Source organism: Coregonus clupeaformis, chromosome 11 (genome assembly GCF_020615455.1).
Source record: "Coregonus clupeaformis isolate EN_2021a chromosome 11, ASM2061545v1, whole genome shotgun sequence".
Taxonomy (NCBI): Eukaryota; Metazoa; Chordata; class Actinopteri; order Salmoniformes; family Salmonidae; genus Coregonus; species Coregonus clupeaformis.
The window spans coordinates 41,139,702-41,167,200 of record NC_059202.1 but is presented as its reverse complement, the minus strand read 5'-3'; the positions used below and the strand labels follow the sequence as shown (position 1 = coordinate 41,167,200).

At 45.5% G+C, this 27,499-nt stretch overlaps 1 protein-coding gene across 2 annotated transcripts in view; it reads right to left on the bottom strand.

Moving 5' to 3' along the window:
* Positions 1 to 5,489: 5,489 nt before the first annotated feature.
* LOC121555273 (zinc finger protein 862-like) overlaps positions 5,490 to 27,499 on the bottom strand; it is a 42,455-nt gene continuing 20,445 nt past the window's right edge. The window contains exons 7-8 of one of the 2 annotated variants that reach the window (XM_041869087.2): positions 8,883 to 9,455; positions 5,490 to 8,181 (exon numbers count right to left, since the gene is read on the bottom strand). In XM_041869087.2, coding sequence (XP_041725021.1) covers positions 6,020 to 8,181; positions 8,883 to 9,455 — 2,735 coding nt within the window. In that variant the 3' untranslated portion in view covers positions 5,490 to 6,019. The remainder of the gene's footprint in view (positions 8,182 to 8,882; positions 9,456 to 27,499) is intronic. The other variant, XM_041869088.2, reaches the window with a different exon arrangement.

Sequence of the window (27,499 nt, the reverse complement as noted above, 5' to 3'; positions counted from 1 at the left end):
ATCGGAATGAAATGAACTAAACATCTGGGAGAGGAGAGAGCAGGGCCTCCCTCACCAAAACTTCCACCTCAGAAACTATAATTGTTTCACTGAACCACCCGAACAAAAACTCTCCCAACTTCCACCTTTAGAAATCAGAATTGTTGTGAACCACAGCGGTTCAATGTTTCAAGGAATAGACTCAACCCACTTTATTCAGCTAGCTAACTATGACACCATAGCTAACTAGCATGCTAGCATCCAATAACACACAGTTTAGCACCAACACTTGGTCACAACAAACCACCAATAGTGTGTTAACACACTAAACAGATAATTCGTGTCCGTGTCTAGTTCCTTTCATAACGCAGCAATAATTAAACGTTGGCTAGCTAGCACAAATAAATTGTATTTAGCTGCCACAGTACAGCACACAATGGCTACTGTGTTGACTCTGTTCGAAAAACGGCTAGCTAGCTAGCTTCGTACTACACCCGGCACCGCCGAAAACAATGCTAACCTACAATAACTACCCACAACAGCCCACGATGCCTAACTATGACACCATAGCTAACTAGCATGCTAGCATCCAATAACACACAGTTTAGCACCAATACTTGGTTACAACAAACCACCAATAGTGTGTTAACACACTAAACAGATAATTCGTGTCCGTGTCTAGTTCCTTTCATAACGCAGCAATAATTAAACGTTGGCTAGCTAGCACAAGTATATTGTATTTAGCTACTACAGTACAGTTAGCTGGTCGTGTTGGCTAGCTAGCAATGGCTACTGTGTTGACTTTGTTTGAAAAAACGGCTAGCTAGCTAGCTTCGTGCTGCGGGCCTATCTACAATACCTAACTACAATCTAAATACATAATTAAGCCTTACTCGACAAAGCCCAAGCTATGTATAACGCCAAACTTACCCGACGCCAGCTAACATTTGTCTTCTGCAATCAGTAGGTGTAGTTAAGTACAGTAGCTACTAACTACCTAACGTTGATGGCTCAGATAATGAGGTTAGAAAAACGGCTGAATGGTAGGTAGCTAGCTGGCTTAATTACAGGTACTCTTAAGCGTGAAATAACATTGGAAACAACTCTCCACCGTTGCTAAACGTTACCAGTAGCTACCCGCTAGCTAGCTAGCCTCGTGCTTCGCCGGGCTCCGCCGTAAACAATACTTACCTACAATAATTACCTACGGAAACCTACAATAACTACCTAAATAACTACCTAAATAAACTACCTACAATACCTAACTACAACTACCTACCTACGATCTAAATACATGGTTTAAGCTTTACTCAACACCATATAAGAAGCCAAGCTTACCTCCTGCTAGAGAAAACACAACCTCTCCCGACCACAACCTCTCCCGACGGTGGGTTTGTGCCCATAGGCAACGTTGTTGCCGGTGATGTCTGGTGAGGACCTGCCTTACAACAGGCCTACAAGCCCTCAGTCCAGCCTCTCTCAGCCTATTGCGGACAGTCTGAGCACTGATGGAAGGATTGTGCGTTCGTGGTGTAACTCGGGCAGTTGTTGCCATCCTGTACCTGTCCTGCAGGTGTGATGTTTGGATGTACCGATTCTGTGCAGGTGTTGTTACACGTGGTCTGTCACTGCGAGGACGATCAGCTGTCCGTCCTGTCTCCCTGTAGCGCTGTCTTAGGCATCTCACAATACGGACATTGCAATTTTTGAAATGTCGCATACTATTAAACATTTGATTTTCGCATACAGAGAATGTGTCTTGTGTGATTGCGTCATTTCTCGCTATTCGTTAATTTCGGTAGCGCATCCCCATATCTACAGTGGGGAAAAAAAGTATTTAGTCAGCCACCAATTGTGCAAGTTCTCCCACTTAAAAAGATGAGAGAGGCCTGTAATTTTCATCATACGTACACGTCAACTATGACAGACAAAATGAGGGGGAAAAAATCCTGAAAATCACATTGTAGGATTTTTAATGAATTTATTAGCAAATTATGGTGGAAAATAAGTATTTGGTCACCTACAAACAAGCAAGATTTCTGGCTCTCACAGACCTGTAACTTCTTCTTTAAGAGGCTCCTCTGTCCTCCACTCGTTACCTGTATTAATAGCACCTGTTTGAACTTGTTATCAGTATAAAAGACACCTGTCCACAACCTCAAACAGTCACACTCCAAACTCCACTATGGCCAAGACCAAAGAGCTGTCAAAGGACACCAGAAACAAAATTGTAGACCTGCACCAGGCTGGGAAGACTGAATCTGCAATAGGTAAGCAGCTTGGTTTGAAGAAATCAACTGTGGGAGCAATTATTAGGAAATGGAAGACATACAAGACCACTGATAATCTCCCTCGATCTGGGGCTCCACGCAAGATCTCACCCCGTGGGGTCAAAATGATCACAAGAACGGTGAGCAAAAATCCCAGAACCTTACGGGGGGACCTAGTGAATGACCTGCAGAGAGCTGGGACCAAAGTAACAAAGCCTACCATCAGTAACACACTACGCCGCCAGGGACTCAAATCCTGCATTGCAGACGTGTCCCCCTGCTTAAGCCAGTACATGTCCAGGCCCGTCTGAAGTTTGCTAGAGTGCATTTGGATGATCCAGAAGAGGATTGGGAGAATGTTATATGGTCAGATGAAACCAAAATAGAACATTTTGGTAAAAACTCAACTCGTCGTGTTTGGAGGACAAAGAATGCTGAGTTGCATCCAAAGAACACCATACCTACTGTGAAGCATGGGGGTGGAAACATCATGCTTTGGGGCTGTTTTTCTGCAAAGGGACCAGGACGACTGATCCGTGTAAAGGAAAGAATGAATGGGGCCATGTATCGTGAGATTTTGAGTGAAAACCTCCTTCCATCAGCAAGGGCATTGAAGATGAAACGTGGCTGGGTCTTTCAGCATGACAATGATCCCAAACACACCGCCTGGGGAACGAAGGAGTGGCTTCGTAAGAAGCATTTCAATGTCCTGGAGTGGCCTAGCCAGTCTTCAGATCTCAACCCCATAGAAAATCTTTGGAGGGAGTTGAAAGTCTGTGTTGCCCAGCGACAGCCCCAAAACATCACTGCTCTAGAGGAGATCTGCATGGAGGAATGGGCCAAAATACCAGCAACACTGTGTGAAAACCTTGTGAAGACTTACAGAAAACGTTTGACCTGTGTCATTGCCAACAAAGGGTATATAACAAAGTATTGAGAAACTTTTGTTATTGACCAAATACTTATTTTCCACCATAATTTGCAAATAAATTCATTAAAAATCCTACAATGTGATTTTCTGGATTTTTTTTTCTCATTTTGTTTGTCATAGTTGACGTGTACCAATGATGAAAATTACAGGCCTCTCTCATCTTTTTAAGTGGGAGAACTTGCACAATTGGTGGCTGACTAAATACTTTTTTCCCCCACTGTAATTGATCAGCTGTTGTCAAAGCCTAAATGAGTATGATATCCGGGCATTTAAAGTATACTCGATTTTCGAAATGTCGCATACTATTAAGCGTTCTTTTTTTACACACTCAAACAGCCTTCTATTTAGGACGCAAGTATGGGCATTCAGACACTGCCAGTGTCTTTATAATGGACAAATAAATAAGAAGTTCAAATACCATGTAAAATATTTTATTAAACAATTATTTGCCCAATATATATATTCTTCCAATGTCAATTACAGTGGGTCTATATATTTTCATATTTTTCATGTATACATCTTATGAATATACTGTATATGGATATATGAACACATTTTATACTCTTTCACATACAGGTTTATATGTTTCCATTGTTAAATGCATCCAAACAGATACCACTGAATTTGTTTAAACAACTACATTGTGTATTTTACAATATCAAATGGTAGGCTAAATGTTGATTTGGAATTTGAATATTGGTACAACAAGCTCAGTTTGGATAATCACAGAAATAGATGACGGTTTGAATCTAGATGCAATAGGATCAAGAACTCCTTATTTTTCTTGGTTTTTGCTAATTAATTAACATGCACATTTGCTGTGGGCCTACTCACAATCATTAACATAAAGTACACGGAAATAGAAACATATAAGGTGAAAAATACAACAATCACTTATAGAATAAGCAAAACTCTACATACCCAGACCTAAGCTTAGTTTATAATTCATATTAAAAGGTCAAAAGATGATCTGCCAAGATAACACAAAAAGGGCATTTTTGGTGTTGTGATTGTAGTTGTGAAGAAGTGATCGTTGCAAAGTGTTCTCTCTCTCTCTCTCGTTCTGTCAACCCCCTATGAATTACACAGCTGCCTATCATTAAGAGTCAGTGTGAACAGTGTGATGATGATTATTTTTGTGACAAACGTTTTCATTTCATAGCATACCTCATGGAGGTAGTCTACAGTATACAGTACCAGTCAAAAGATTGGACACACCTACTCATTCCAGGGTTTTTCTTTCTTTCTTTTTACTATTTTCTACCTTTTGAACTATTAACTAATGGCATTTCCCAATTAATGTATTGATAGCCCCACTAAATGATCATTCTTATCTCTAACAACAGAGTTGATACCAGCGATCAGCACATGTACTAAATAAGTGCGTTATGTGTTATACATACTTTAAATTCAACACACTCATACAAACCAATTGTTCTCACTGTAAGTCAACTTTGCTGATTTGCTGTCTGGCTTTTTAAGACCAGCATTGCCTCCTGAGCTTGACATAAACGTGTGTTCAACAAATATACAATACTACTAGCCGTTTCCATTTTCTAAAGTGATGCTGATCAGGCCATCTTAGCAGCAGGGCCATTGCACACTTTTATGGCCACTCACACGATAGCCCAGATCACCCTCCCCCTCCTTTTGGTAGGGATGTGCATCTTTCCCTTTCAAGACGATTCGATACGTATCTAGATACATGGGCTCTGATACGATACAGGAACGATATGTTTTTGTTAGAAACGAGTCGGTGCGATTCAGTTTGATTAGAGAACGAATTGATGCAATTCAGTTCAATGAGATACAATGCACTAACATTTGTTGAATAAACATTCATTTTCCATTCTAAATTAAAATATGCTGCTTATGGAGCTCATGAGCCTCTCTGGGACTCTCTGAGCTGGATCTGTCTGAGCTGACTTCTTTGTGTGTGTGTGTGTAAATTATGTATGTCTATGTTGTATGCACTATGTAGGCACCTGAGCTGAGCCATAAGGGAGACTAGGCATCTACCACCCCACTACCACTATATGGGGGGGGCAATGAAGCCTATGTTTTTTGTCCCCCCCCCCCCCCCACTTTGGTTCTGAAATCACCATCACCCACTAATTAACTTGTCATTTTTGCAGATTGATGAATAAATGGCACAACTTTGGATTTCTCGTTAAACTTTACCCTGTATATCTAATAATGACCACATACACTGATAGTTTAAAGCCAAACTACCAAAACTATTGCTGATGGTTAACCTGAACAATCAAAATACAATTTATTGTAAGCCCCGTTCAGCAGGTATAGCCAGATGAGAGTTGTGTCTCCAGTAGCTTACTTTTATTGCGGAAAAACACAATTTTCAACAGTGCGTAGATAATAATAACCTAGAAAATTACATAGGTTGTCACTCGGCACAGTGCACAGTTTGACTAGGCTACTGATATTGCCTTGGGTTGTTCGGCATGCAAAATGTCTTGTAGATCAATGACTGTCAACATGCTGTTTGACACTGAAGGAGAGGACGCATCAGTTGTGTCAAAAGATTAGGTATTTTTGTGAAAAATTATGTAATATGCGGCAATTCATAACCTTTGAATTGATTTTCTGATTTCAGCCTACATTTGGATCAGTTTGGGGTTCGCAGACCGATGCACTTGTATCTTAAACATTTAAAACGGGGACCAATGCGTATCGGTGAATTGCTACATCCCTAGCTTTTGGAATAAAGGGGCCAGTATGAAAATGTATGCACTCACTAACTGTAAGTCACTCTGGATAAGAGCGTCTGCTAAATGACTAAAATGTCAATGTAAATGAGTAAAGCCCTGGCCCTCATCAGTCAAATATCAGGGTAGAACTCTGTGTTCACATCCATGCTGTGCAGAACAGACTTTTGTTCATTAGCCAACATTCTACTCAGCATTTCGGCTGGGAGTGAAAAGCTGTTGCCAGACTTCTCCTCAAACCAGCTGTCCAATGGTCGCTTGCCATCGAAATTGGCCATGGGTGGCCCGTTGACCGCAAGGGTCAGTAGGTCATTCATCTGGTCCAGTGTCAGCCTTGAGCAGTTGTTCTTGCGCACTCTCTGCAGGGACCCCCGGCCCTTGTCACAGCAGACGGTGGAAGTGGGCAGGACCCTGACAACTTGGAGGATGCGGTTAAGCAGAGGGAAGCGCTGCTTGAACCTGGAGATTTGACTGACCACCTCCTTGAAGCCATTCATGCCGTAATAGTCAGCTTTGAGGTCTCTCCACTCCACCAGCAGGCTGCCCCGAGCGTCAGTTCTGTCCTGCAACGCCTCCCGGACAGCCGAGGGAATCGCTTCAAGGTGGTCAAAGATGAGCAGGATCTCTTCCTCCCCAAAGGCTCGCAAGTCGTCCCTGTTGCGTGGCCAGGTGGTGAGGTCGAACACCCGGCACGCCTTGACCACCGTGCGGCTGTGCATGTCGAGTCGCTGGGACAAGATGCCCTGGCTCTTCTGGCAGATCTTTTCGCGGATGGATTGGAACTTGGACTCTGCGACACGTAAGTTCTTCTGGTCTACACCATTGAAGCTTTCGCGGAAATTATCATCAAACTCTTGCAGGTACTCCCCAGGGCAGTCCACCAGCTGACCGATCTCATGGATGGCCTCTTCGATCTTGGCATCTACCTGAGACACCAGCAGATAGTCCCCCTGGAAGATGAAAGCGAGGCGTGAAAGGACAGCGATGACATCCAGGAGAAAGTATATTAGCTTGACAGACTGGTAATCCATGAGGAACTGAAGCAGGGTCAAGGCGATGGCTGCTGCATCTGCCCTCTGCGTTTGGCTGCTAATATCCTTGAGGTGCGCCACCACCTCCAAGTAATCTTTGATAAGGGCGTTCAGGACATTTGGCTCTCCTATAATCCAGCGGATGGCTCGTATGTCTCCCAGGAACTCCGTCTCCTCAGACAGCGTGGGGGCGGTAGACCTGAGCTCGGCCATCATGCGAGGGGAGTACCGGTAGAAGCTCAGCAGCTGCTTCAGGTTGTTCTCCAGGTCCTCCAGACAGGACAGCTCCTTCCCACTGATGGCATCCAGCACCTCCAGGTGAGGACGATGGATCATGACCGGCAAGCAGAGGATCCAGGGGAGCATCTTCCGTAAAGCAATGTACATATTTGCTCTCAAACTGGAGGAGATGTTGGAGCCATCGACTCCCAGACCGGCCACCAGCATGTCCTGAAGCCTCAGACCAAGCACAGCAAAGGCCCGATCAATGGCCTGGAGGTAGCCATCCACACTGCCAACGCTCAGCCTCTGCAGGGAGAGGAACTCTGTGGCAGGGGGTCCCTCGCTGGTGGTGAACTGCACATAGACGGCAACGGTGTCTGACAACAAGTCTTCGCTCTGCCCATCCATGATGACACTTAGGAAGGGTGACAGGCGTATCCTCTCTGCCAGGTCTTCCTTAAGCGCCCTGGCGATATGGTGGATGAGGATCTGGCAATCGCTTTCGTTCATATACTGGTCGACTACCTTGAGCTCACATTTCTTAAGCAACTCGGCCAGAGCTTGCAGGTCTGAGAAGGGCCGGCCCTCCAGGGCCAGATGGTAAGTAGCATTAAACAGTAGCAGCATGTTACGACACATCTCCTCTGTCTTTTCCGGGTGCATGCGGAGCTTGTATAGCTGCAGGCACTTCTTATGTAGGTTGCTTTGGCTGTGAAGCTTGATGGTGTGGATCTTGAACTGCTTGGAGCCGATGATGAAGGCGGAGGTGCGTGAGGACTGGACGGTGTACTGACGACAGACATGACACCACATCTCATTGAGCGTTGGCGAGTAGCGCAGGAACCAGAACTTCTTGAGCCATTCCTGCTTGAAGCGGCGTATCCGCCGGCCAGGCCCAGCCAACAGCTTGGAAGAGTCGTCAGCAGCCACCATGAGGTCAGCAGTGATGAACTCATCTGCAGAGTCCACATCCTGATCATCCTCATCCAGCACCACGGGAATAGGGGTCATGGCCTCAGCTGCTGAAAAGAAAGGGATATAACATTCATATCATAAAAAACTACCTCAGCAATGCAATACTGCATGTGAATAGACCTATGTCTTTGCATTCGCAACACCTGAGGAACAATTGAAGCTTTTCATCCTATTAAGGGAATTTGATCAGACTAATATCCTACAAAGTCCACAGAATATCTGAGATTTCCAAAATCCAGCCAGAAATTTATCATTTAAATATTTTTTTTTAATCTATAAAATACCAATGGTGCACAGTAATAATATCAACTGAAATGAACACATCAGTTTTTTATTGATTTAATGTGATTTTAACACAAAGTAAAAAGATAAACATGTGCAAGCATGTTTTGAATCCCCTAGAATATACACACAAAAAACATTCACCAATGCAAAATCTAAAGCAGGAAATCACTGTGACAATTATTTCACACAGTTTGTTTCACATAAACCCTGTTGTGTTAACATTAAATTAACTCAACTTGTTGTTGTTTTTTAAAAATCCAGTTTTAGTTAGCTTAACCAAAATAATGAACATGCTTTTCTACTGATAAAGTTGAGGATTGTGATATGGGGCATCCACATTTTAATTGAAGGTGAATATAGAATGTACAGAAAACTTAACATCTGAAATGTTGTGCTACAAAGCAGAGGAACAATCTCACCGAATAACCCTTGCCACAATGCTCCGTTTCTCTTTGTGACCTACCTTGGTGCTCATCTATAGGTGCCAGCTCGGGGTGGGGTGGTACCTCCACCTGCTCTCCTCCCCTCAGACGAAACACCTCTGCCTCCAGCTCCCGAATCCTCCTCTTAAGCTTCACACAGTTGAGGCAAAACGAGGTGGAAGGCCCCTCATGAGTCTGACCAGGCTCGTCTTCTGAGTCCTCCATCTTCAGACACCGAACATCAAAGCTCCCATCTAAGTGCTCTGATGGGTGGAGACTCAGACCTGGCACTTTGCATTCCTCCTGGGCCAGATAAGACTCCCCACTCTGGGAGGTGAGCGTGGGGTGGCTGTAGCGGTGGCTGACATGCTGAGCTCTGGTCCGCCTCAGGGAGAAGGTACTATTCAGGGGAGTTTCCTGGCTCTTGGAGGCCTCCAGAGAAGCTTCCAGGACATCTTTGAAGATCAGGTCGATCTTCTTCTTCTTGGTCTGTGGTTGACCGTCCCCCTCCTCGCTGGTATGCTTGCTGAAGCTCCGCCTTCCATGCAGAGCTGACCTGAGCACGGGTCCTTTGGTCTCCTCCTGGGCCTCGGATTTCCCAACAGTAAACAGGCCTGCAATACAACAGCGCAGAGTTAGCTGTGTGGAAGTGCAAATGTACACCTGTGTAAAGTAAAGCTATCTACTAGAAATATGATAATGGATGTGATATCACATACTAAACACCAAGCAGAACCTACTTTGCTTACCTGCAGAACCTATGCAGGTAAATGCTCAGGAAAGTTATTTCCTTTTGCTGATAAAAAAAAATGGCAAAGGTCTAAACAAGTGAACGGATGTTTTATCCCTAGAGAGAATGCTATGAAATGCTGATCAAATGACATATGAATAAAACCAAAGAAAGTCCTGATAGTGCTGATTTTCCTTATGTAGGACATACTCTACACATTTCCACAATGATTTTGCCACGTTTCTGCTGTCCCAGAAGACTTTTCATGATTGGAGTGAAATCCTAAAAACGTGGGCTTGGGGATTGGGAGCTACTTAAATAGTGTGAGACGGTCAGCAACCCAGCAAGCATTTCAGAGTGTGCCTTTCGCTATTTGCCCCCGTCCTAAAGCAGGAGGCTATGATGTCCTACCACCAGCGGGTGAGCAGAGTTTGCCGCCTATGATGTGATTGGCATCTCTTGCAGGTTGCCTCCACTCAGAGGACTGCTACAAACTTCTGAACAGCCACCCGAGCCATGAGTTCATTTGAAAGACAAAAGCAAGGGCTTTCTCTAATCTCAAATTCAGCCTGCCACCCTCCAGCCAGCCAAAGGCTGAAAGCTTTTTTTGGTGTGTTTTTTTAAGAGTTACATTTGGTGCTATTTTATAGGTGCTAGTTTAATTATGCCCATTAATAACCTACATTGTCATTGATTTTATTTAATATATTGTGTAGGGAAAATAAACAGTTCCTTTCTAGCAATAGTGTTTTGATTTGTTAAAGAGATACCACTATCCCTACATCGCCTAACCCATTTGAATAAAAGTGTTGACCACTGTCATTAACCCTTTACACTCGTGGGAATTGGTCTTTATGGATACGGCTAAATTGAAATGTTTCTTACATAAGAAATATGAAAAGCATATGCATAAGCATAGTAGCAATCGAAATGGAACAGCTTGGAGATTATGGGGAAATTATTAGACCAAAGGTGAGGACACAACAGTTCACCTGACACAGTACTGAATCCAAATATTACACTGTTGATTTTATGTGCAGTTTACATTTACCGTAATTTTCGGACTATAAGCCGCGCCTTTTTTCCAATTTTTCGACCCTGCGGCTTATATAACGGTGCGGCTAATCTATGGATTTTTACAGCTAACGGCCACTAGAAGACCTCCTAAATCTATGGATTTTACAGGTTACAGTCCACCAACTTTAACTCTATGGGCTCTATGACCAGTCCGCGCCCCCCACCTTTAAGCGGCGGGCTCCAGCAGGAAAAGCTGGAGGCCGGAAAAGAGTGAGACAGGTAGCGCGCAAAAGTAAAAGTGGAACCGAGAGTGGTACGAGAGACAGAACGAGAGATAGAACGAGAGACAGAACGAGAGCAAGACAGACAGACATTACGAGAGCGAGACAGTTTGTGCAAAGGAAGTTTTCATGCACAATCCATCTCTTTCCCGACAATCCCCTCTGTGCACAAACCCTTACATATGGTAATTAAACATTAAAACACCTGCGGCTTATAGTCCAGTGCGGCTTATATATGTACACATCATTCAATATCATTCAATTTAGCTGCTGCGGCTTATACTCCGGTGCGCCTTATAGTGCGGAAAATACGGTACTGTACCTTTCGCTGCATTTGTTAATCACGAAATCTGAAAATACTCTGGATACATTCAGTAACATGATAATAATATTCCTGGAAAATGAGGGTTAGGTGCAACATAAGGACAAAAAAATTACAAGGGTTTGAATGAGAGGACTAACTGGTGTCTCCAAGTGGCCACACACTTCTCCAAAGTGTGCACAGTTCCTATGTAATTTCAATGCACTTTTATGACTCAAAGAAGAGTCTTCAACTAAACTGACCAAAAATATAAACGCAACATGTAACGTGTTGGTCCCATGTTTCATGAGCTGAAATAAAAGATCCCAGAAATGTTTTATACGCACAAAAGTCTTCTCAAATATATAGTGAGCATTTCTCCTTTGCCAAGAGAATCCATCCAACTGACAGGTGTGGCATTTCAAGTAGCTGATTCAACAGCATGATCATTACACAGGTGCACCTTGTGCTAGGGACAATAAAAGGCCACTCTAAAATGTGCAGTTTTGTCACATAACAGCACTGCCATAGATGTCTCAAGTTTTGAGGGAGCGAGCAATTGGCATGCTAACTGCAGAAATGTCCACCAGAGCTGTTGCTATGGCGTTGTGTGGGTGAGCGGTTTGCTGATGTCAATGTTGTGAACAGAGTGCACCATGGTGGCGGTGGGGATATGCTATGGGCAGGCATAAGCTACGGACAACGAACACAATTACATTTTATCGATGGCAATTTGAATGCACAGAGATACAGTGACAAGATCCTGAGGCCCATTGTTGTGCCATTCATCCACCGCCATCACCTCATGTTTTAGCATGATAATGCACAGCCCTATGTCGCAAGGATCTGTACACAATTCCTGGAAGCTGAAAATCTTCCAGGGCCTGCATACTCACCAGACATGTCACCCATTGAGCATGTTTGGGATGCTCTGGATCGACGTGTACGACAGCGTATTCCAGTTCCCGCCAATATCCAGCAACTTCGCACAGCCATTGAAGAGGAGTGGGACAACATTCCACAAGCCACAATCAACAGCCTGATCAACTATGTGAAGGAGATATGTCACGCTGCATGAGGCAAATGGTGGTCACACAAGATACTGACTGGTTTTCTGGTCCACACCCCTACCTTTTTTTTCAAGGTATCTGTGACCTACAGATGCATATCTGTATTCCCAGTCATGTGAAATCCATAGATTAGGGCCTAATGAATTTATTTCAATTGACTGATTACCTTATATGAACTGTAACTCAGTAAAATCCTTGAAATTGTTACATGTTGCGTTTATATTTTTGTTCAGTATATAAGGTGCTTTTTTGAGCTCTCCTAGCTGTGTCGTTGAGGAACTAGAGCAAGCACACTTGTAGTTGTTTTGTTTGGAACACAACCCTACAATCACAGTTGTTTACACAATCCAAAAAACTGCACATTTTAAATCACAATCTGGGTCAGGTGGGCATAATTTGAAAGCTTGTTGTATTGCCAACATGACTACCTAAGTTATAAAATACGATGTCAGGCGTTCACAAGCAAGGGTTGGAACCGGTCAAGGGAACAGAACAGAAAACCGGAAAATAACACAACTATTTAAGGAACAGAACCCGAACCTGAAACGAAAGTGATCTATACAGTTCCGGAAGAGAACCGTTATTTTAAAAGCATGGGAACCGGTTAATAACGTCTTTTACGTTCCGGGCATTTTTTTCCCAGGCCCACAAAAATCGCAACACATATGCAAAGCCCTCACTGTTACTCAGAAACGTATTCTAGTGTCTGCCTGCCAGCTGGAACTCTTTACCAGTGGGTGTGCGTGTAGGCTATCTGCCCCTCCCCTCTGAAGCATAGGTTACTGTAGCCTACTGATGACGTTACAAGTGTGGTCCAGAAATTAGGGAGAGATGTTTAATTAGAGAAGAATGGATTCACTTTTTCAATGCTAGTTAAGGATACTATAGTTATCACGTTTCACATGGGAATTATTAACTACAAAAAAGGTAAGACGTGTTTTTAATTCTAGTGCTGTTTTGCACACACAAGCTTGTTAGCTAGCTAGCTAACGTTTGCTCTGGTCCAATGTTAAACCAGCTCGGAAGTTCAAAGACATTCAAAGTTCCTCCATAGAAGCCACTCCTCTGTAGGTATAATTCTGTGGGCCTAATTCAGATAATGCATGTCATTAAATGCCCAGCGCTTCAAGGCATGCTTCCTCCATCCCTCTCTTGTGCTCTCCTCACCTGCAAAATGTCAGTTGCATCTTGTGCGCCCTACACTGTGACTGGCAGCACAGTGTGTGTGTTTGTCTTTCATTATGATTAAACCATGCTGTTAGGGTAAAATACAATTTGCTCTTAACGACTTTCCTGTACAGATTAAATCGCTTACATGCTCCATAGCAAGCTGCTCTATCCGCACTGATTGGTGAAGTAATTTCATGTTGAGAATTTAAACCTGTACTTTTTTTGGGTTCAAACCGGTTCAGAACTTAATTTTGCTGGTCGGAAAAGTGGAACGGAACAAAGAAAATGTATGGTTATGTTCAGAACGAAACGATTGGAAAATAATTTCGGTTCCAACTCCTGTTCACAAGGAAATGTATTACATTGATTAAATAAATACAAATCCTCAGCAATCTACACACAATACCCAATAATGACAAAGCGAAAACAGTTTTTTAGAAAACGTTTGAGATACCTTATTTACATAAGTATTCAGACCCTTTGCTATGAGACATGAAATTGAGCTCAGGTGCATCTTGTTTCCATTGACCATCCTTGAGATGTTTATACAGCTTGATTGATGTCCATCTGTGGTAAATTCAATTGATTGGACATGATTTGGAAAGGCACACACCTGTCTATATAAGGTCCCACAGTTGACAGTGCATGTCAGAGCAAAAATCAAGCCATGAGGTCGAAGGAATTGTCCGTAGAGCTCCGAGACAGGATTGTGCCGAGGCACAGATCTAGGGAAGGCTACCAAATCATGTCTGCAGCATTGAAGGTCCCCAAGAACACAGTTGCCATTCTGAAAAAATAAGAAGTTTGGAACCACAAAGACTCTTCCTAGAGCTGGCTGCCTGGCCAAACTGAGCAATCAGGGGAGAAGGGCCTTGGTCAGGGAGGTGACCAACAACCCAATGGTCACTCTGACAGAGCTCTAGAGTTCCTCTGTGATGGGAGAACCTTCCAGAAAGACAACCATCTCTGCAGCACTCCACCAATAAGGCCTTTATGGTATAGTGGCCAGACGGAAGCCACTCCTCAGTAAATGGCACATGACAGCCCGCTTGGAGTTTGACAAAAGGCACCTAATGACTCTCAGAGCATGAGAAACAAGATTCTCTGGTCGGATGAAACCAAGATTGAACTCTTTGGCCTGAATGCCAAGCGTCACGTCTGGAGGAAACCTGGCACCATCCCTACGGTGAAGCATGGTGGTGGCAGCATCATGCTGTAGCGAAGTTTTTCAGCGGCAGGGACTGGGAGACTAGTCAGGATTGAGGCAAAGATGAACGGAGCAAAGTACAGAGAGATCCTTGATGAAAACCTGCTCCAGAGCGCTCAGGACCTTAGACTGGGGTGAAGGTTCACCTTCCAACAGGACAATGACCCTAAGCACACAGCCAAGACAACGCAGGAGTGGCTTCAGGACAAGTCTCTGAATGTCCTTGAGTGGCCCAGCCAGAGCCCGGACTTGAACCCGATCGAACATCTCTGGAGAGACCTGAAAATAGCTGTGCAGCATCTCTCCCCATCCAACCTGACAGAGCTTGAGAGGATCTGCAGAGAAGAATGGGAGAAACTCCCTAAATACAGGTGTGCCAAGCTTGTAGCGTTATACCCAAGAAGACTCATGCTGTAATCGCAGCCAAAGGTGCTTCAACAAAGTACTGAGTAAAGGGTCTGAATACTTATGTAAATATGATATTTCTGTTTTTTATAATGTTTATTTTTATAAAATTTATCAAAAACGTTTTTTGCTTTGTCATTATGGGGTATTGTGTATAGATTGATGAGGGGGGAAAACAATTTAATCCATTTTAGAATAAGGCTGTAACGTAACAAAATGTGGAAAAAGTCAAGGGGTCTGAATACGTTCCTGAAGGCACTGTATATGACATGACTTTTATGAAATGGAAATGTGAAGTACACATTTGGACTCTGGGATGTTTGACTTGCTTGTACGACATCAAACTGGTATTTATTATAATCCTCAACGTCTCATCTTTCAAGATACATAGAGTCCTCTTCATTTAAATAATTTCCCTCACTCAGACAACAACAAAGTTGCAAAAGTTGCCCAATTAGCTGGAGGGATGGGGGCAACTTCTTGTTGTGTGCGGTGCTCAAGTTCAGAATGCCTGTCAGTCAAAACCCACACAGAGCTGTGAAGCGCAGAGCCTGCACGCTGACATCATTTATAGCATGTTACTCTACAGCTACTGCGTTCCAATTTAGGCGCTTATCAGTGCCCAAATCTGCCGTTTTCAACCCGTCATTGGAAACCAATTGTCACGGTTTCGGCCGAGGCTGCCTCTCTCCCTTGTTCGGGCAGGCTTCGGCGTTCGTTGTCTCCGGAATACTAGCTGCCACCGTTGTATGTTTCATGTTCGTTTGCTTTTGTCTGAGTGTTGTCACACCTGTTTTCATTTAGTGTCATTAGTGTCCTATTTAGTTCCCGTTGTGTTTGTCAGGTGTTGTGTATTATTGATTGTGTCAGACGTGTTTTCGCTCAGTTGAGCTTCTCTCCACTGCGCTGGAGTTTACGCACCTGTTTGTGCGCTGTTTTGTTTCTTTTTCGCCTTCGTGCGTATTTCGCCTTCGGGCAAGTGTTGTCCGTTTGCCGTGTTTCGGCTTAATACAAGTCTGTTGGATTATCCGTCTGCGTCCTGCGTTTGATTCCGCCACTGCACCTACAGCACGCCTTGACAGAATAATACACCTCAATGGAATCAGCAGGAGCCGCAGCAGCCCAGGCGACTCTGGAGGACAGGGTCCGGGAGCAAGGGGACCAGATCCTGCAGATGGGGACCGCACTGCAGGAGGTGATCACCACCATCCGAGGCTGGGGGACGCCTCCACCGCCACCCTCCGTGCCAGCACCATCGGCCAGTCAGCCTATTCCCGCACCAGAACCCCGAGGAGTCCGACTCTCGCTCCCGAGGGCTTACGATGGGACCGCGGCCGGGTGCCAGGGTTTCCTTCTCCAGGTGGAGCTGTACCTGGCCACCGTGCATCCGGCGCCCTCGGGACATGAGAGCGTGTCCGCCCTGATCTCCTGCCTGTCCGGGAAGGCGTTGGAATGGGCCAACGCGGAGTGGAGGAGGATCGACGCGGACACCATAACGCATAACGAGTTCTCCCGCCGCTTCAAGGCGGTGTTTGACCATCCCCGGAGTGGAAAGCGGCGGGGGAGCGTCTGGTCTTCCTCCGGCAGGGGGAGGAGTGCTCAGGAGTTCGCCCTCGAATTCCGTACTCTAGCGGCAGATGCAGGGTGGAATGATCGGGCCCTCGTCGATCACTACAGGTGTAGTCTACGAGAGGACGTCCGTCGGGAGCTGGCCTGTAGGGACACCAGCCTCACGTTCGACCAGTTGGTCGACATGTCCATCAGGCTGGATAACCTGCTAGCTACCCGCGGGCGTTCCGAGGGGGGTCCGTCCATTTCACCCTCCAGCGCTTCCGAGCCGTGCCCCATGGAGCTCGGGGGCGCTGGCGCTAGAGAGAGGAGGGGTCGGCTTACTAGGGGGTCCATCCCTTGCACCAATTGTGGTCGGGGAGGACACACCGCGGCTAGGTGCTGGGGATGGCCTCCTAGGGGAGAGGACGACAGGTCCCGCACTGGGGATTCCCTCCAGGTGAGTAGGCGCCCCACTCACCCAGAGCTCTCTGTTGCACATTTTTGTATGCCTGTGCGTTTTCCACAGGTAGCACCTCATTCCCAGCATAAGGCGCTGGTAGATTCAGGCGCGGCTGGGAATTTTATTGATAAAAAAGTTTTGTTTAGCGTTAGGGATTCCCCTTCTTCCTGTTGATGTTCCTTTCCCCGTTCATGCCCTAGATAGCCGTCCGTTGGGTACGGGCTTGATCAGGGAGGTCACGGCGCCACTTAGGATGTGTGCGCAGGGGGGTCATCAGGAGATGATTCAGCTATTTCTGATTGACTCTCCTGCGTATCCGGTGGTGCTGGGCATGCCCTGGTTGAGTACCCATAACCCATCCATTTCGTGGCAGGAGAGGGCTCTGATGGAGTGGTCTGCTCAGTGTGTGGGTAGATGTTTGGGCGTTTCCGTAGGGGCTACCTCGGTGGAGAGTCCAAACCAGGTGCCCGCATTGCACGTTCCCCCTGAGTATGGGGATTTGGCTATTGCGTTTAGTAAGGCGAGGGCGACGCAGTTGCCGCCCCATAGGCAGGGAGATTGTGCGATAGACCTCCAGGCAGGAGCTGCGCTCCCACGGAGCCATGTGTATCCTCTGTCTCAAGAGGAGAAGAAAGCTATGGAGACTTACATAGAATAATCTCTGAGACAAGGATACATACGGCCTTCCACTTCCCCTGCGTCCTCGAGTTTCTTTTTTGTGAAGAAAAAGGATGGTGGTTTGCGCCCGTGCATCGATTACCGTGGTCTCAATCAGATTACGGTGAAGTACAGTTATCCACTCCCGCTGATTGCGACCATGACTGAGTCGTTGCATGGGGCGCGTTTCTTCACTAAATTAGATCTCAGGAGCGCGTACAACTTGGTGCGCATCAGGGAGGGCGATGAATGGAAGACAGCCTTTAGTACCACCTCGGGCCATTACGAGTATCTGGTCATGCCATACGGGTTGATGAACGCTCCGTCAGTTTTTCAATCATTCGTGGATGAGATCTTCAGGGACATGCAGGGGCAGGGGGTGGTTGTGTACATTGATGACATTCTCGTGTACTCGCCTACCCGTGTCGAGCATGTGGCCCTGGAGCGTAGAGTGTTGCGGAGGCTGGTGGAGCACGACCTGTATGTGAAGGCAGAGAAGTGTCTGTTTTTCCAGGAGTCGGTCTCCTTTTTGGGGTATCAGTTGTCTGCGTCAGGGGTGAAGATGGAGGTAGACCGGGTGTCGGCCGTGCGTAATTGGCAAACACCAACCACTGTGAAGGAGGTGCAGCAGTTTTTGGGGTTTGCGAATTACTACCGGAGGTTTATCCGGGGTTTTGGACAGGTGGCAGCTCCCATCACGTCTCTTTTGAAGGGGGGTCCGGTGCGTCTGCAGTGGTCGGCCGAGGCGGACAGGGCGTTTGGGAGGCTGAAGGACCTGTTTACCTCGGCCCCGGTGCTGGCGCATCCGGATCCCTCTTTGCCGTTCCAGGTAGAGGTGGACGCGTCAGAGGCCGGTCTAGGAGCCGTGCTTTCACAACGGTCTGGCGCGCCACCTAAACTCCGCCCCTGTGCCTTTTATTCTAAGAAGCTCAGTCCGGGCGGAGCGGAACTATGACGTAGGGGACAGGGAGCTGTTAGCCGTGGTACAGGCCCTAAAGGTGTGGAGGCACTGGCTTGAGGGGGCTCAACACCCTTTCCTCATTTTGACGGACCACCGTAACCTGGAGTACATCCGGGCAGCGAGGAGGTTGAACCCTCACCAGGCAAGATGGAATATGTTCTTGACCAGGTTTACTTTTAAGATCACGTACATCCCTGGGTCACAGAATGGTAAGGCAGATGCGCTGTCTCGGCGGTATGACACGGAGGAGAGGTCCGTGGAGCCCACTCCCATACTGCCGGAGTCGTGTCTGGTGGCACCGGTAGTGTGGGAGGTCGATGCTGAACTCGAGCGGGCGTTACGCACCGACCCTAGTCCACCACAGTGCCCGGAGGGTCGGAAGTACGTTCCGCTCGAGGTTCGGGATCGATTGATCTATTGGGCTCACACGTCACCCTCATCTGGACATCCGGGTATCGGCCGGACAGTGCACTGTCTTAGTGCCAAGTACTGGTGGCCCACGTTGGCAAGGGATGTGAGGGTTTATGTTTCCTCCTGCTCGGTGTGCGCCCAGTGTAAGGCGCCTAGACATCTGCCTAGGGGTAAGTTACTACCCCTGCCCGTGTCACAACGACCATGGTCCCACCTCTCGGTGGATTTCCTTACTGACCTTCCTCCTTCACAGGGGAATACCACTATACTGGTCGTTGTGGACCGGTTTTCTAAGGCCTGTCGTTTGCTCCCCATGCCGGGCCTTCCTACCGCCCTGCAAACTGCCGAAGCCCTATTCACCCATGTGTTCCGGCACTACGGGGTACCCGAGGATATTGTGTCTGATCGGGGTCCCCAATTTACCTCCAGAGTCTGGAGGGCCTTTATGGAGCGGTTGGGGGGTCTCGGTGAGCCTCACCTCGGGTTACCACCCGGAGAGTAATGGGCAGGTGGAACGTGTAAACCAGGATGTGGGCAGGTTTCTTAGAACATACTGCCAGGACCGGCCGGAGGAGTGGGCAAGGTACGTTCCCTGGGCCGAAATGGCCCAGAATTCCCCTACGCCATTCCTCCACTAACCTAACCCCTTTCCAATGTGTGTTAGGTTACCAGCCGGTTCTGGCACCCTGGCAGCAGAGCCAGATCGAGGCTCCTGCGGTGGATGAGTGGGCGAGGCGCTCGGAGGAAACATGGAACGCTGCACACGTCCCACCTGCAGCGGGCCCTCCGACGTCATAAGGCGAGCGCTGATCTCCACCGCAGTGAGGGACCGGTGTACGCACCTGGTGATCGAGTCTGGCTCTCTACCAGGAACCTGCCCCTCCGCCTGCCCTGTCGGAAACTGGGTCGGCGGTTTGTAGGGCCATTTAAAGTCCTGGGAAGGTTGAACGAGGTGTGTTATAAATTACAGCTACCTGTTGAATATAAAAGTATTAACCCCTCGTTCCATTTGTCCCTTCTCAGGCCGGTGGTAGCTGGCCCACTCCAAGACAGTGAGATCAGGGAGACTCCTCCGCCCCCATTGGACATCGAGGGGGCACCGGCGTACTCCGTGAGGTCCATCTTGGATTCGAGACGTCGGATGGGGGGTCTCCAGTATCTAGTGGAGTGGGAGGGGTACGGTCCGGAGGAGCGGTGCTGGGTGCCGAGGAGAGACATTTTGGACCCGTCTCTCCTGACGGAATTCCATCGTGGGCACCCGACGCGCCCGGCTCCGCGTCCTCCGGGTCGTCCCCGAGGCCGGAGTCAGCGCACGTCTGGAGCCGCGCGTCAAGGGGGGGGTACTGTCACGGTTTCGGCCGAGGCTGCCTCTCTCCCTTGTTCGGGCAGGCTTCGGCGTTCGTTGTCTCCGGAATACTAGCTGCCACCGTTGTATGTTTCATGTTCGTTTGCTTTTGTCTGAGTGTTGTCACACCTGTTTTCATTTAGTGTCATTAGTGTCCCATTTAGTTCCCATTGTGTTTGTCAGGTGTTGTGTATTATTGATTGTGTCAGACGTGTTTTCGCTCGGTTGAGCTTCTCTCCACTGCGCTGGAGTTTACGCACCTGTTTGTGCGCTGTTTTGTTTCTTTTTCGCCTTCGTGCGTATTTCGCCTTCGGGCAAGTGTTGTCCGTTTGCCGTGTTTCGGCTTAATACAAGTCTGTTAGATTATCCGTCTGCGTCCTGCGTTTGATTCCGCCACTGCACCTACAGCACGCCTTGACACCAATTCTAGGGTTGCAACCTTGTTTCTTTGGGTAAATAAAAACAGTACTGTAGTTATGACCATTCTCTTTGGCATACATCAGCTCAAGAGAAGACCAGTGAAATATCTTGTTGGGACATTGTCCCTTGAGGTGTGAATGACCGGCAAAGGTGGTATTGTATTATTTACATTTAAATTAGATTATTTGTTGCTGAAAGTGGGCGGTTGCTGGGTAGCAGGGTCAGTTAAATTCTCTCTGTAACTCTCAGTTAACTAAAGGCAAAGACGGGACCACAGCAGTTGATGTGATTTCCAGAGTGGATGTAAAAATCCAAGATAAGCTTGCTTTTCTATCGAATGCTAAAATATTCTGTTTTGTTTGTGAACCAAATCGTTTGTCTAATTGTTTGTTTTCAATGTTTTCTTTTAACATTTGCATAGCCTTAAACATGGGAACGTAAAGTTTGTTGAATTCGTAGGGTGGTAACTTTGAGCATGGCGCACAGGCCCCATGTCTTCTCCCTGTCTCAGACCAGACATTTGCATGTTGTTTAGTTCTATTAAGTTACATATTAAATGTTGTTCTTTTTCCACAGAAATGTTGAATAAATCATTTATCTATAAGCCCAACTCTGCAAAACCTCTTAATTGCAGACAGAAAAACGGAGCCCATTATGGAAGATAGGGCAAGTCTCTTGTTCACAGACTAGCCCAACTATTGTTCACCTAACACCTAACATGGGGCGGGGGAGGGAAATATGTTAACATGGTGTGTCATTTCTAAAACTTCTCTTGCTTTTGTAGGTTACATTTCTGGCTATAAAGGGGGTCAAGGACCTGAAGTGCACAGAGTGATGGATGCTACCTTGCATTCTGTCCAATGGTCTTGCCGTTCCCACAACCAGGACTGTGGCAGAAAGGCCTGTTTCAAGGACCTTTCTCTGAAGACCATGCTGCAAAGTAAGTTTTGGCTATTATACAATACTATTTGATTTGCTTACCTGTTATTATTAAATGTATTATTACACTGGCTTTCACTACTTTTAAGTACATTCATGTGTTAGACCATGTGCAATTAAAATGTAACTCAATGTTCTTTCTTTGTGTATAGAAAAAAAATGTGTATTAGCATTACTTTAAGGTTAATATAAATAATAGGTGTGTACAATCCTGTTACTCTGGTTGTGTAAGTTGTTGTTTTAACATATCTCTGTACCTGGTCCACCACGGCTGTGCACATCTCCTGTTCTTACACCCACCCTCTGTACTCTGAAACTTGCATGTTCGGATACAAGGCGGCAGATAGCTTAGTGGTTAAGAGCGTTGTGCCAGTAACCGAAAGGTCGCTGGTTCTAATCCCCGAGCCGACTAGGTGAAAAATCTGTCTGTGCCCTTGAGCAAGGCACTTAACCCTAATTGCTCCTGTAAGTCGCTCTGGATAAGAGCGTCTGCTAAATGACTAAAATGTAAATGTAAATGTATAGGAGTCATTTGAAGAAAGCCTGCAACCCAGGATGCCATGGATGAGGGGGTCCATATTCAGTTCACTCATTACCTAAAATCCTGAAGGCGGGAGAAGGCAGCGAGCAGGGGAGAGGGAGCCGCAGTGAGGACTTTTATTTCTTTCATCACATTCCCAGTGGGCCAGAAGTTTACATACACTCATAGTATTTGGTAGCATTGCCTTTAAATTGTTTAACTTGGGTCAAATGTTTCAGGTAGCCTTCCACGAGATTCCCACAATAAATTGGGTGAATTTTGGCCCATTCCTCCTGACAGAGCTGGTGTAACTGAATCAGGTTTGTAGGCCTCCTTGCTCACACACACTTTTTCAGTTCTGCCCACAAATGTTCTATAGGATTGAGTTCAGGGCTTTGTGATGGCCACTCCAATACCTTGACATTGTTGTCCTTAAGCCATTTTGCCACAACTTTGGAAGTATGCTTGGGGTCATTGTCCATTTGGAAGACCCATTTGCGACCAAGCTTTAACTTTCTGACTGATGTCTTGAGGTGTTGCTTCAATATATCCACATAATTTTCCTTCCTCATGATGCCATCTTTTTGGTGAAGTGCACCAGTCCCTTCTGCAGCAAAGCACCCACACAGCATGATGCTGCCACCCCCGTGCTTCACGGTTGGGATGGTGTTCTTCGGCTTGCAAGCTCCCCCCTTTTCCTCCAAACATAATGATGGTAATCATGGCCAAACAGTTCTATTTTTGTTTTATCAGACCAGAGGACATTTCTCCAAAAAGTATGATCTTTGTCCCCATGTGCAGTTGCAAACCGTAGTCTGGCTTTTTTATGGTGGTTTTGGAGCAGTGGCTTCTTCCTTGCTGAGCGGCCTTTCAGGTTATGTCGATATAGGACTCATTTTACTGTGGATATAGATACTTTTGTAACTGTTTCCTCCAGCATCTTCACAAGGTCCTTTGCTGTTGTTCTGGGATCGATTTGCACTTTTCGCACCAAAGTACGTTCATCTCTAGGAGACAGAACGCGTCTCCTTCCTGAGCGGTATGATGGCTGCGTGGTCCCATGGTGTTTATACTTGGGTACTATTGTTTGTACAGATGAACGTTGTACCTTCAGGCGTTTGGAAATTGCTCCCAAGTATGAATCAGACTTGTGGAGGTCAACTTTTTTCTGAGGTCTTGGCTGATTTCATTTGATTTTCCCATGATGTCAAGCAAAGAGGCACTAAGTTTGAAGGTAGGCCTTGAAATACATCCACAGTACAACTCCAATTGACTCAAATGATGTCAATTAGCCTATCAGAAGCTTCTAAAGCCATGACATCATTTTCTGGAATTTTCCAAGCTGTTTAAAGGCACAGTCAACTTAGTGTATGTAAACTTCTGACCCACTTGAATTGTGATACAGTGAATTATAAGTGAAATAATCTGTCTGTAAACAATTGTTGGAAAAATTACTTGTGTCATGCACAAAGTAGTTGTCCTAACCGACTTGCCAAAACTATAGTTTGTTAACAAGACATTTGTGGAGTGGTTGAAAAACGAGTTTTAATGACTCCAACCTAAGTGTATGTAAACTTCCGACTTCAACTGTATGTGTAAATATTGTACTATAAATTGTGCCTTCCTGTATTATACTTTTGCAAAAATGTATATTCTATTCTACTGAGCCATTTACTTTATGTACGTATTTTTATATTTAATTATTTCTTATTGTTGTTGCATTGTCGAGACAGTGTTGGACAGTGCATACCTTGTGTATCCTGTACGACTAATAAAACATGAATATTCTGTACAGTGACTGGAATCTCTTTAGTCTACCAAACCAATGCAATAGCCATGTCACCCTACTGCACCACTAATGTAAATATACAGTATATAGCCTAGCCTATTTACTTAGCTCCTGTACTGTTCATCATTTCATTCTATAATTCTATGCTGCTACTGCATTGTATTCTGTTTTTCCACTCACTATGTACAGGGGTAAACAATGTTCATGATACTATTTACTCATATTTATTTTACCTTACTCTTATTTGATCATATTCTCTTTTATCTGCATGCCTCTTTTGTACTAAGTGTTTATTTTTTAAATTATTTATAGTATTACTATGTCACTTCTTTGATCGTTCACTTTTCTCGCCATTGCACTGTGTGAGAAGCCTGCAAGTAATGACAAATAAAATTGTACCTAATTTGATTTATTTGTCATGACCTGTGGACCAGGACTGGCCCTCGTTATCTGATATCATTTTGCATACACATCAGTTACAGTAGCGTTTTCCGCAAATATTTATTCAAATGAGCATGGCATCCAATTTATATAAAATAAACATCAATATGAGATTGGCTACAGTAAACCTCATGGCTGTATTAGAGAACTTACATTTGGTCAAACAGCAGATTATTTCACCCATGGAGACAACAGATAGTGTTTGCTAATTTGTGAACCTGCCCAAATACATTATTTTAAATACAGGCTGTTTGGAGAACAGACTGACACCAGTAGTGATTTTTCACGTTGTTATGAACATAAGAGTCTAAAGCTCAAATGATATACAGTCAACAACCATCAGGTTCTGTTCCAGGACCAACTCATCGGAAAGTCCCCACCCCTTGGCCCAAATAGCAATTTAGACCACCCCGAATGGTGGTCCAGATGGCGCACAAGACCCCTAGAGGGCATAGCTCTTTCTGACGTTGTGTATTACCTTTCGGTATCGACGCAATCAGCCCAGCCGGTAATACACTCGTGTCCCCCGGTCGACTTCTTCGTACATTAACATCCTCCTACCAGGCTGCAAAGGTGTCGGTTTCCTCCTTAACTCGATTGAATGGGGGGCCACCGGAAAAATAACGGAGAAAATATACTTACGGTCTTAATAAAACACAATTCCCCACCACCATGTTATGGTGTCTAGCTACTTCTGGACATTGTGTACAGCAGGGGTAAACAACAGACTGGTGCAACCGGATAGGCTGAACGCTGTTGTAGGGGGAAAATTAATGTATTTACCTGCCCTGTTTACTATATATCAATAGTTAACAACTATATGCTTAACATTGGTAAAGAGATTTTCATAACTTGAAATTCTGTGCTTCTAAGAAAGGATGGTTCCCCCCTCTCTGCAGCTGGTCTGGGCGTATCGTCAAGGACATGGGGCGACTCAGAGATAACTTGCGACTCAAGATAGAAATAGCTTGAGGAACAGAACCGACCTGTTATTGTTTCCAACCATCTGGGTTTCTGAGAAACTTGGTCACACGGCATAAGACAAAGAGCCTCAGAGTGACCACAGTTCTTCAGTCTATCCTGTTCTTCTCATATCTTTCAAGGGCACTGCTGAGTGGAGATATGAGGTGAACAGAGGCTGGCTTGATCACCTTTGACGATTCTGTCAGTGGAAAGGAGTAACGTTATCACTTGTTTGTGCGCTATGACCCGATACACATAGCCACAGGAAGAAAACAAGGTAGATTATGATGCCTGATCTTCCAGGGAGGGGTGGAACCAGCCATGACTAAGCATTTTTATGTCTGCTATACAAGACCCTGTGTTCTCTGTATGATTTTAAGCCTCGGTCTTACACTCAAGAGTGTGGGGTCGACCAGCTTCCTTATTGCAATTCGTATAATAAAGTATTGATTGTTTGAAGAATTAACAAAGTCTCTCCTTATTGGTTAGAATTTCCATGACACTGTACACAATGCATTAGCATGGTGAAGGAAATTGTGTTTTATGAAGACAGTACACATATTTTCCTTTTTGTGGGGGGGGGGCAAGCCTTTAAAGCTACAGTGCCTTGCAAAAGTATTCATCCTCCTTGGCGTTTTTCCTATTTTGTTGCATTACAACCTCTAATTTAAATTGATTTTTATTTGGATTTCATGTAATGAACATACACAAAATAGTCCAAATTGGTGAAGTGAAAAAAAATAATGGAAAAGTGGTGCGTGCCTATGTATTCACCCCCTTTGCTATGAAGCTCCTAAATAAGATCTGGTGAAACCAATTACCTTCAGAAGTCACATAATTAGTTAAATAAAGTCCACCTGTGTGCAATCTAAGCTTTAAGCCGTACACTCCACAGAGCTGGGCTTTACAGAAGAGTGGCCAGAAAAAAGCCATTGCTTTAAGAAAAAAATAAGCAAACACGATTGGTGTTCGCCAAAAGCCAGGTGGGAGACTCCCCAAACATATGGAAGAAGGTAATCTGGTCAGATGAGACTAAAATTGAGCTTTTTGGCCATCAAGGAAAACGATATGTCTGCCGCAAACCCAACACCTCTCATCACCCCGAGAACACCATCCCAATGAAGCATTGTGGTGGCAGCATCATGCTGTGGGGATGTTTTTCATCGGCAGGGACTGGGAAACTGGTCAGAATTGAAGGAATGATGGATGCCGTTAAATACAGGGAAATTCTTGAGGGAAACCTGTTTTAGTCTTCCAGAGATTTGAGACGGAGGTTCACCTTAAAGCAGGACAATGACCCTAAGCATACTGCTAAAGCAACACTCAAGTGGTTTAAATGTCCTGGAATGGCCTAATCAAAGCCCAGACCTCAATCCAATTGAGAATCTGTGGTATGACTTAAAGATTGCTGTACATCAGCGAAACCCATCCAACTTGAAGGAGCTGGAGCAGTTTTGCATTGAAGAATGGGCAAAAATCCCAGTGGCTAGATGAGACATACCCCAACAGCCTTGCAGTTGTAATTGCTGCAAAAGGTGGCTCTACAAAGTATTGACTTTGTGGGGGTGAATAGTTATGCACGCTCAAGTTCCGTTTTTTTTGTCTTATTTCTTGTTTCACATAAAAAAATATTTTGCATCTTCAAAGTGGTAGGCATGTTGTGTAAATCAAATGATACAAACTCTGTCACGACTGTCGGTGAGATGCGGTTGAAGAAGTCAGGCGCAGGACACAGAACTCTCGGACACGTAATTTAATCCGATAGGGACCATAAGAACACAGAAATAACTTCACGCAGGGAGGAAAGAACCCGCTCACTAAAATGACATACGTGAAGGGAAAACAATCACACACAATGTCCTGATGAGAGACAGGGGTAATATAAGGGAAACAATCAAACATAATGACGAACAGGTGTAAACAATACAGACAAAACTAAACAAACGCCGATAACATCGAACGGCAGTAGCTAGTACTCCGGGGACGACAAACGCCGAAGCCTGCCCGAGCAAGGAGGAGG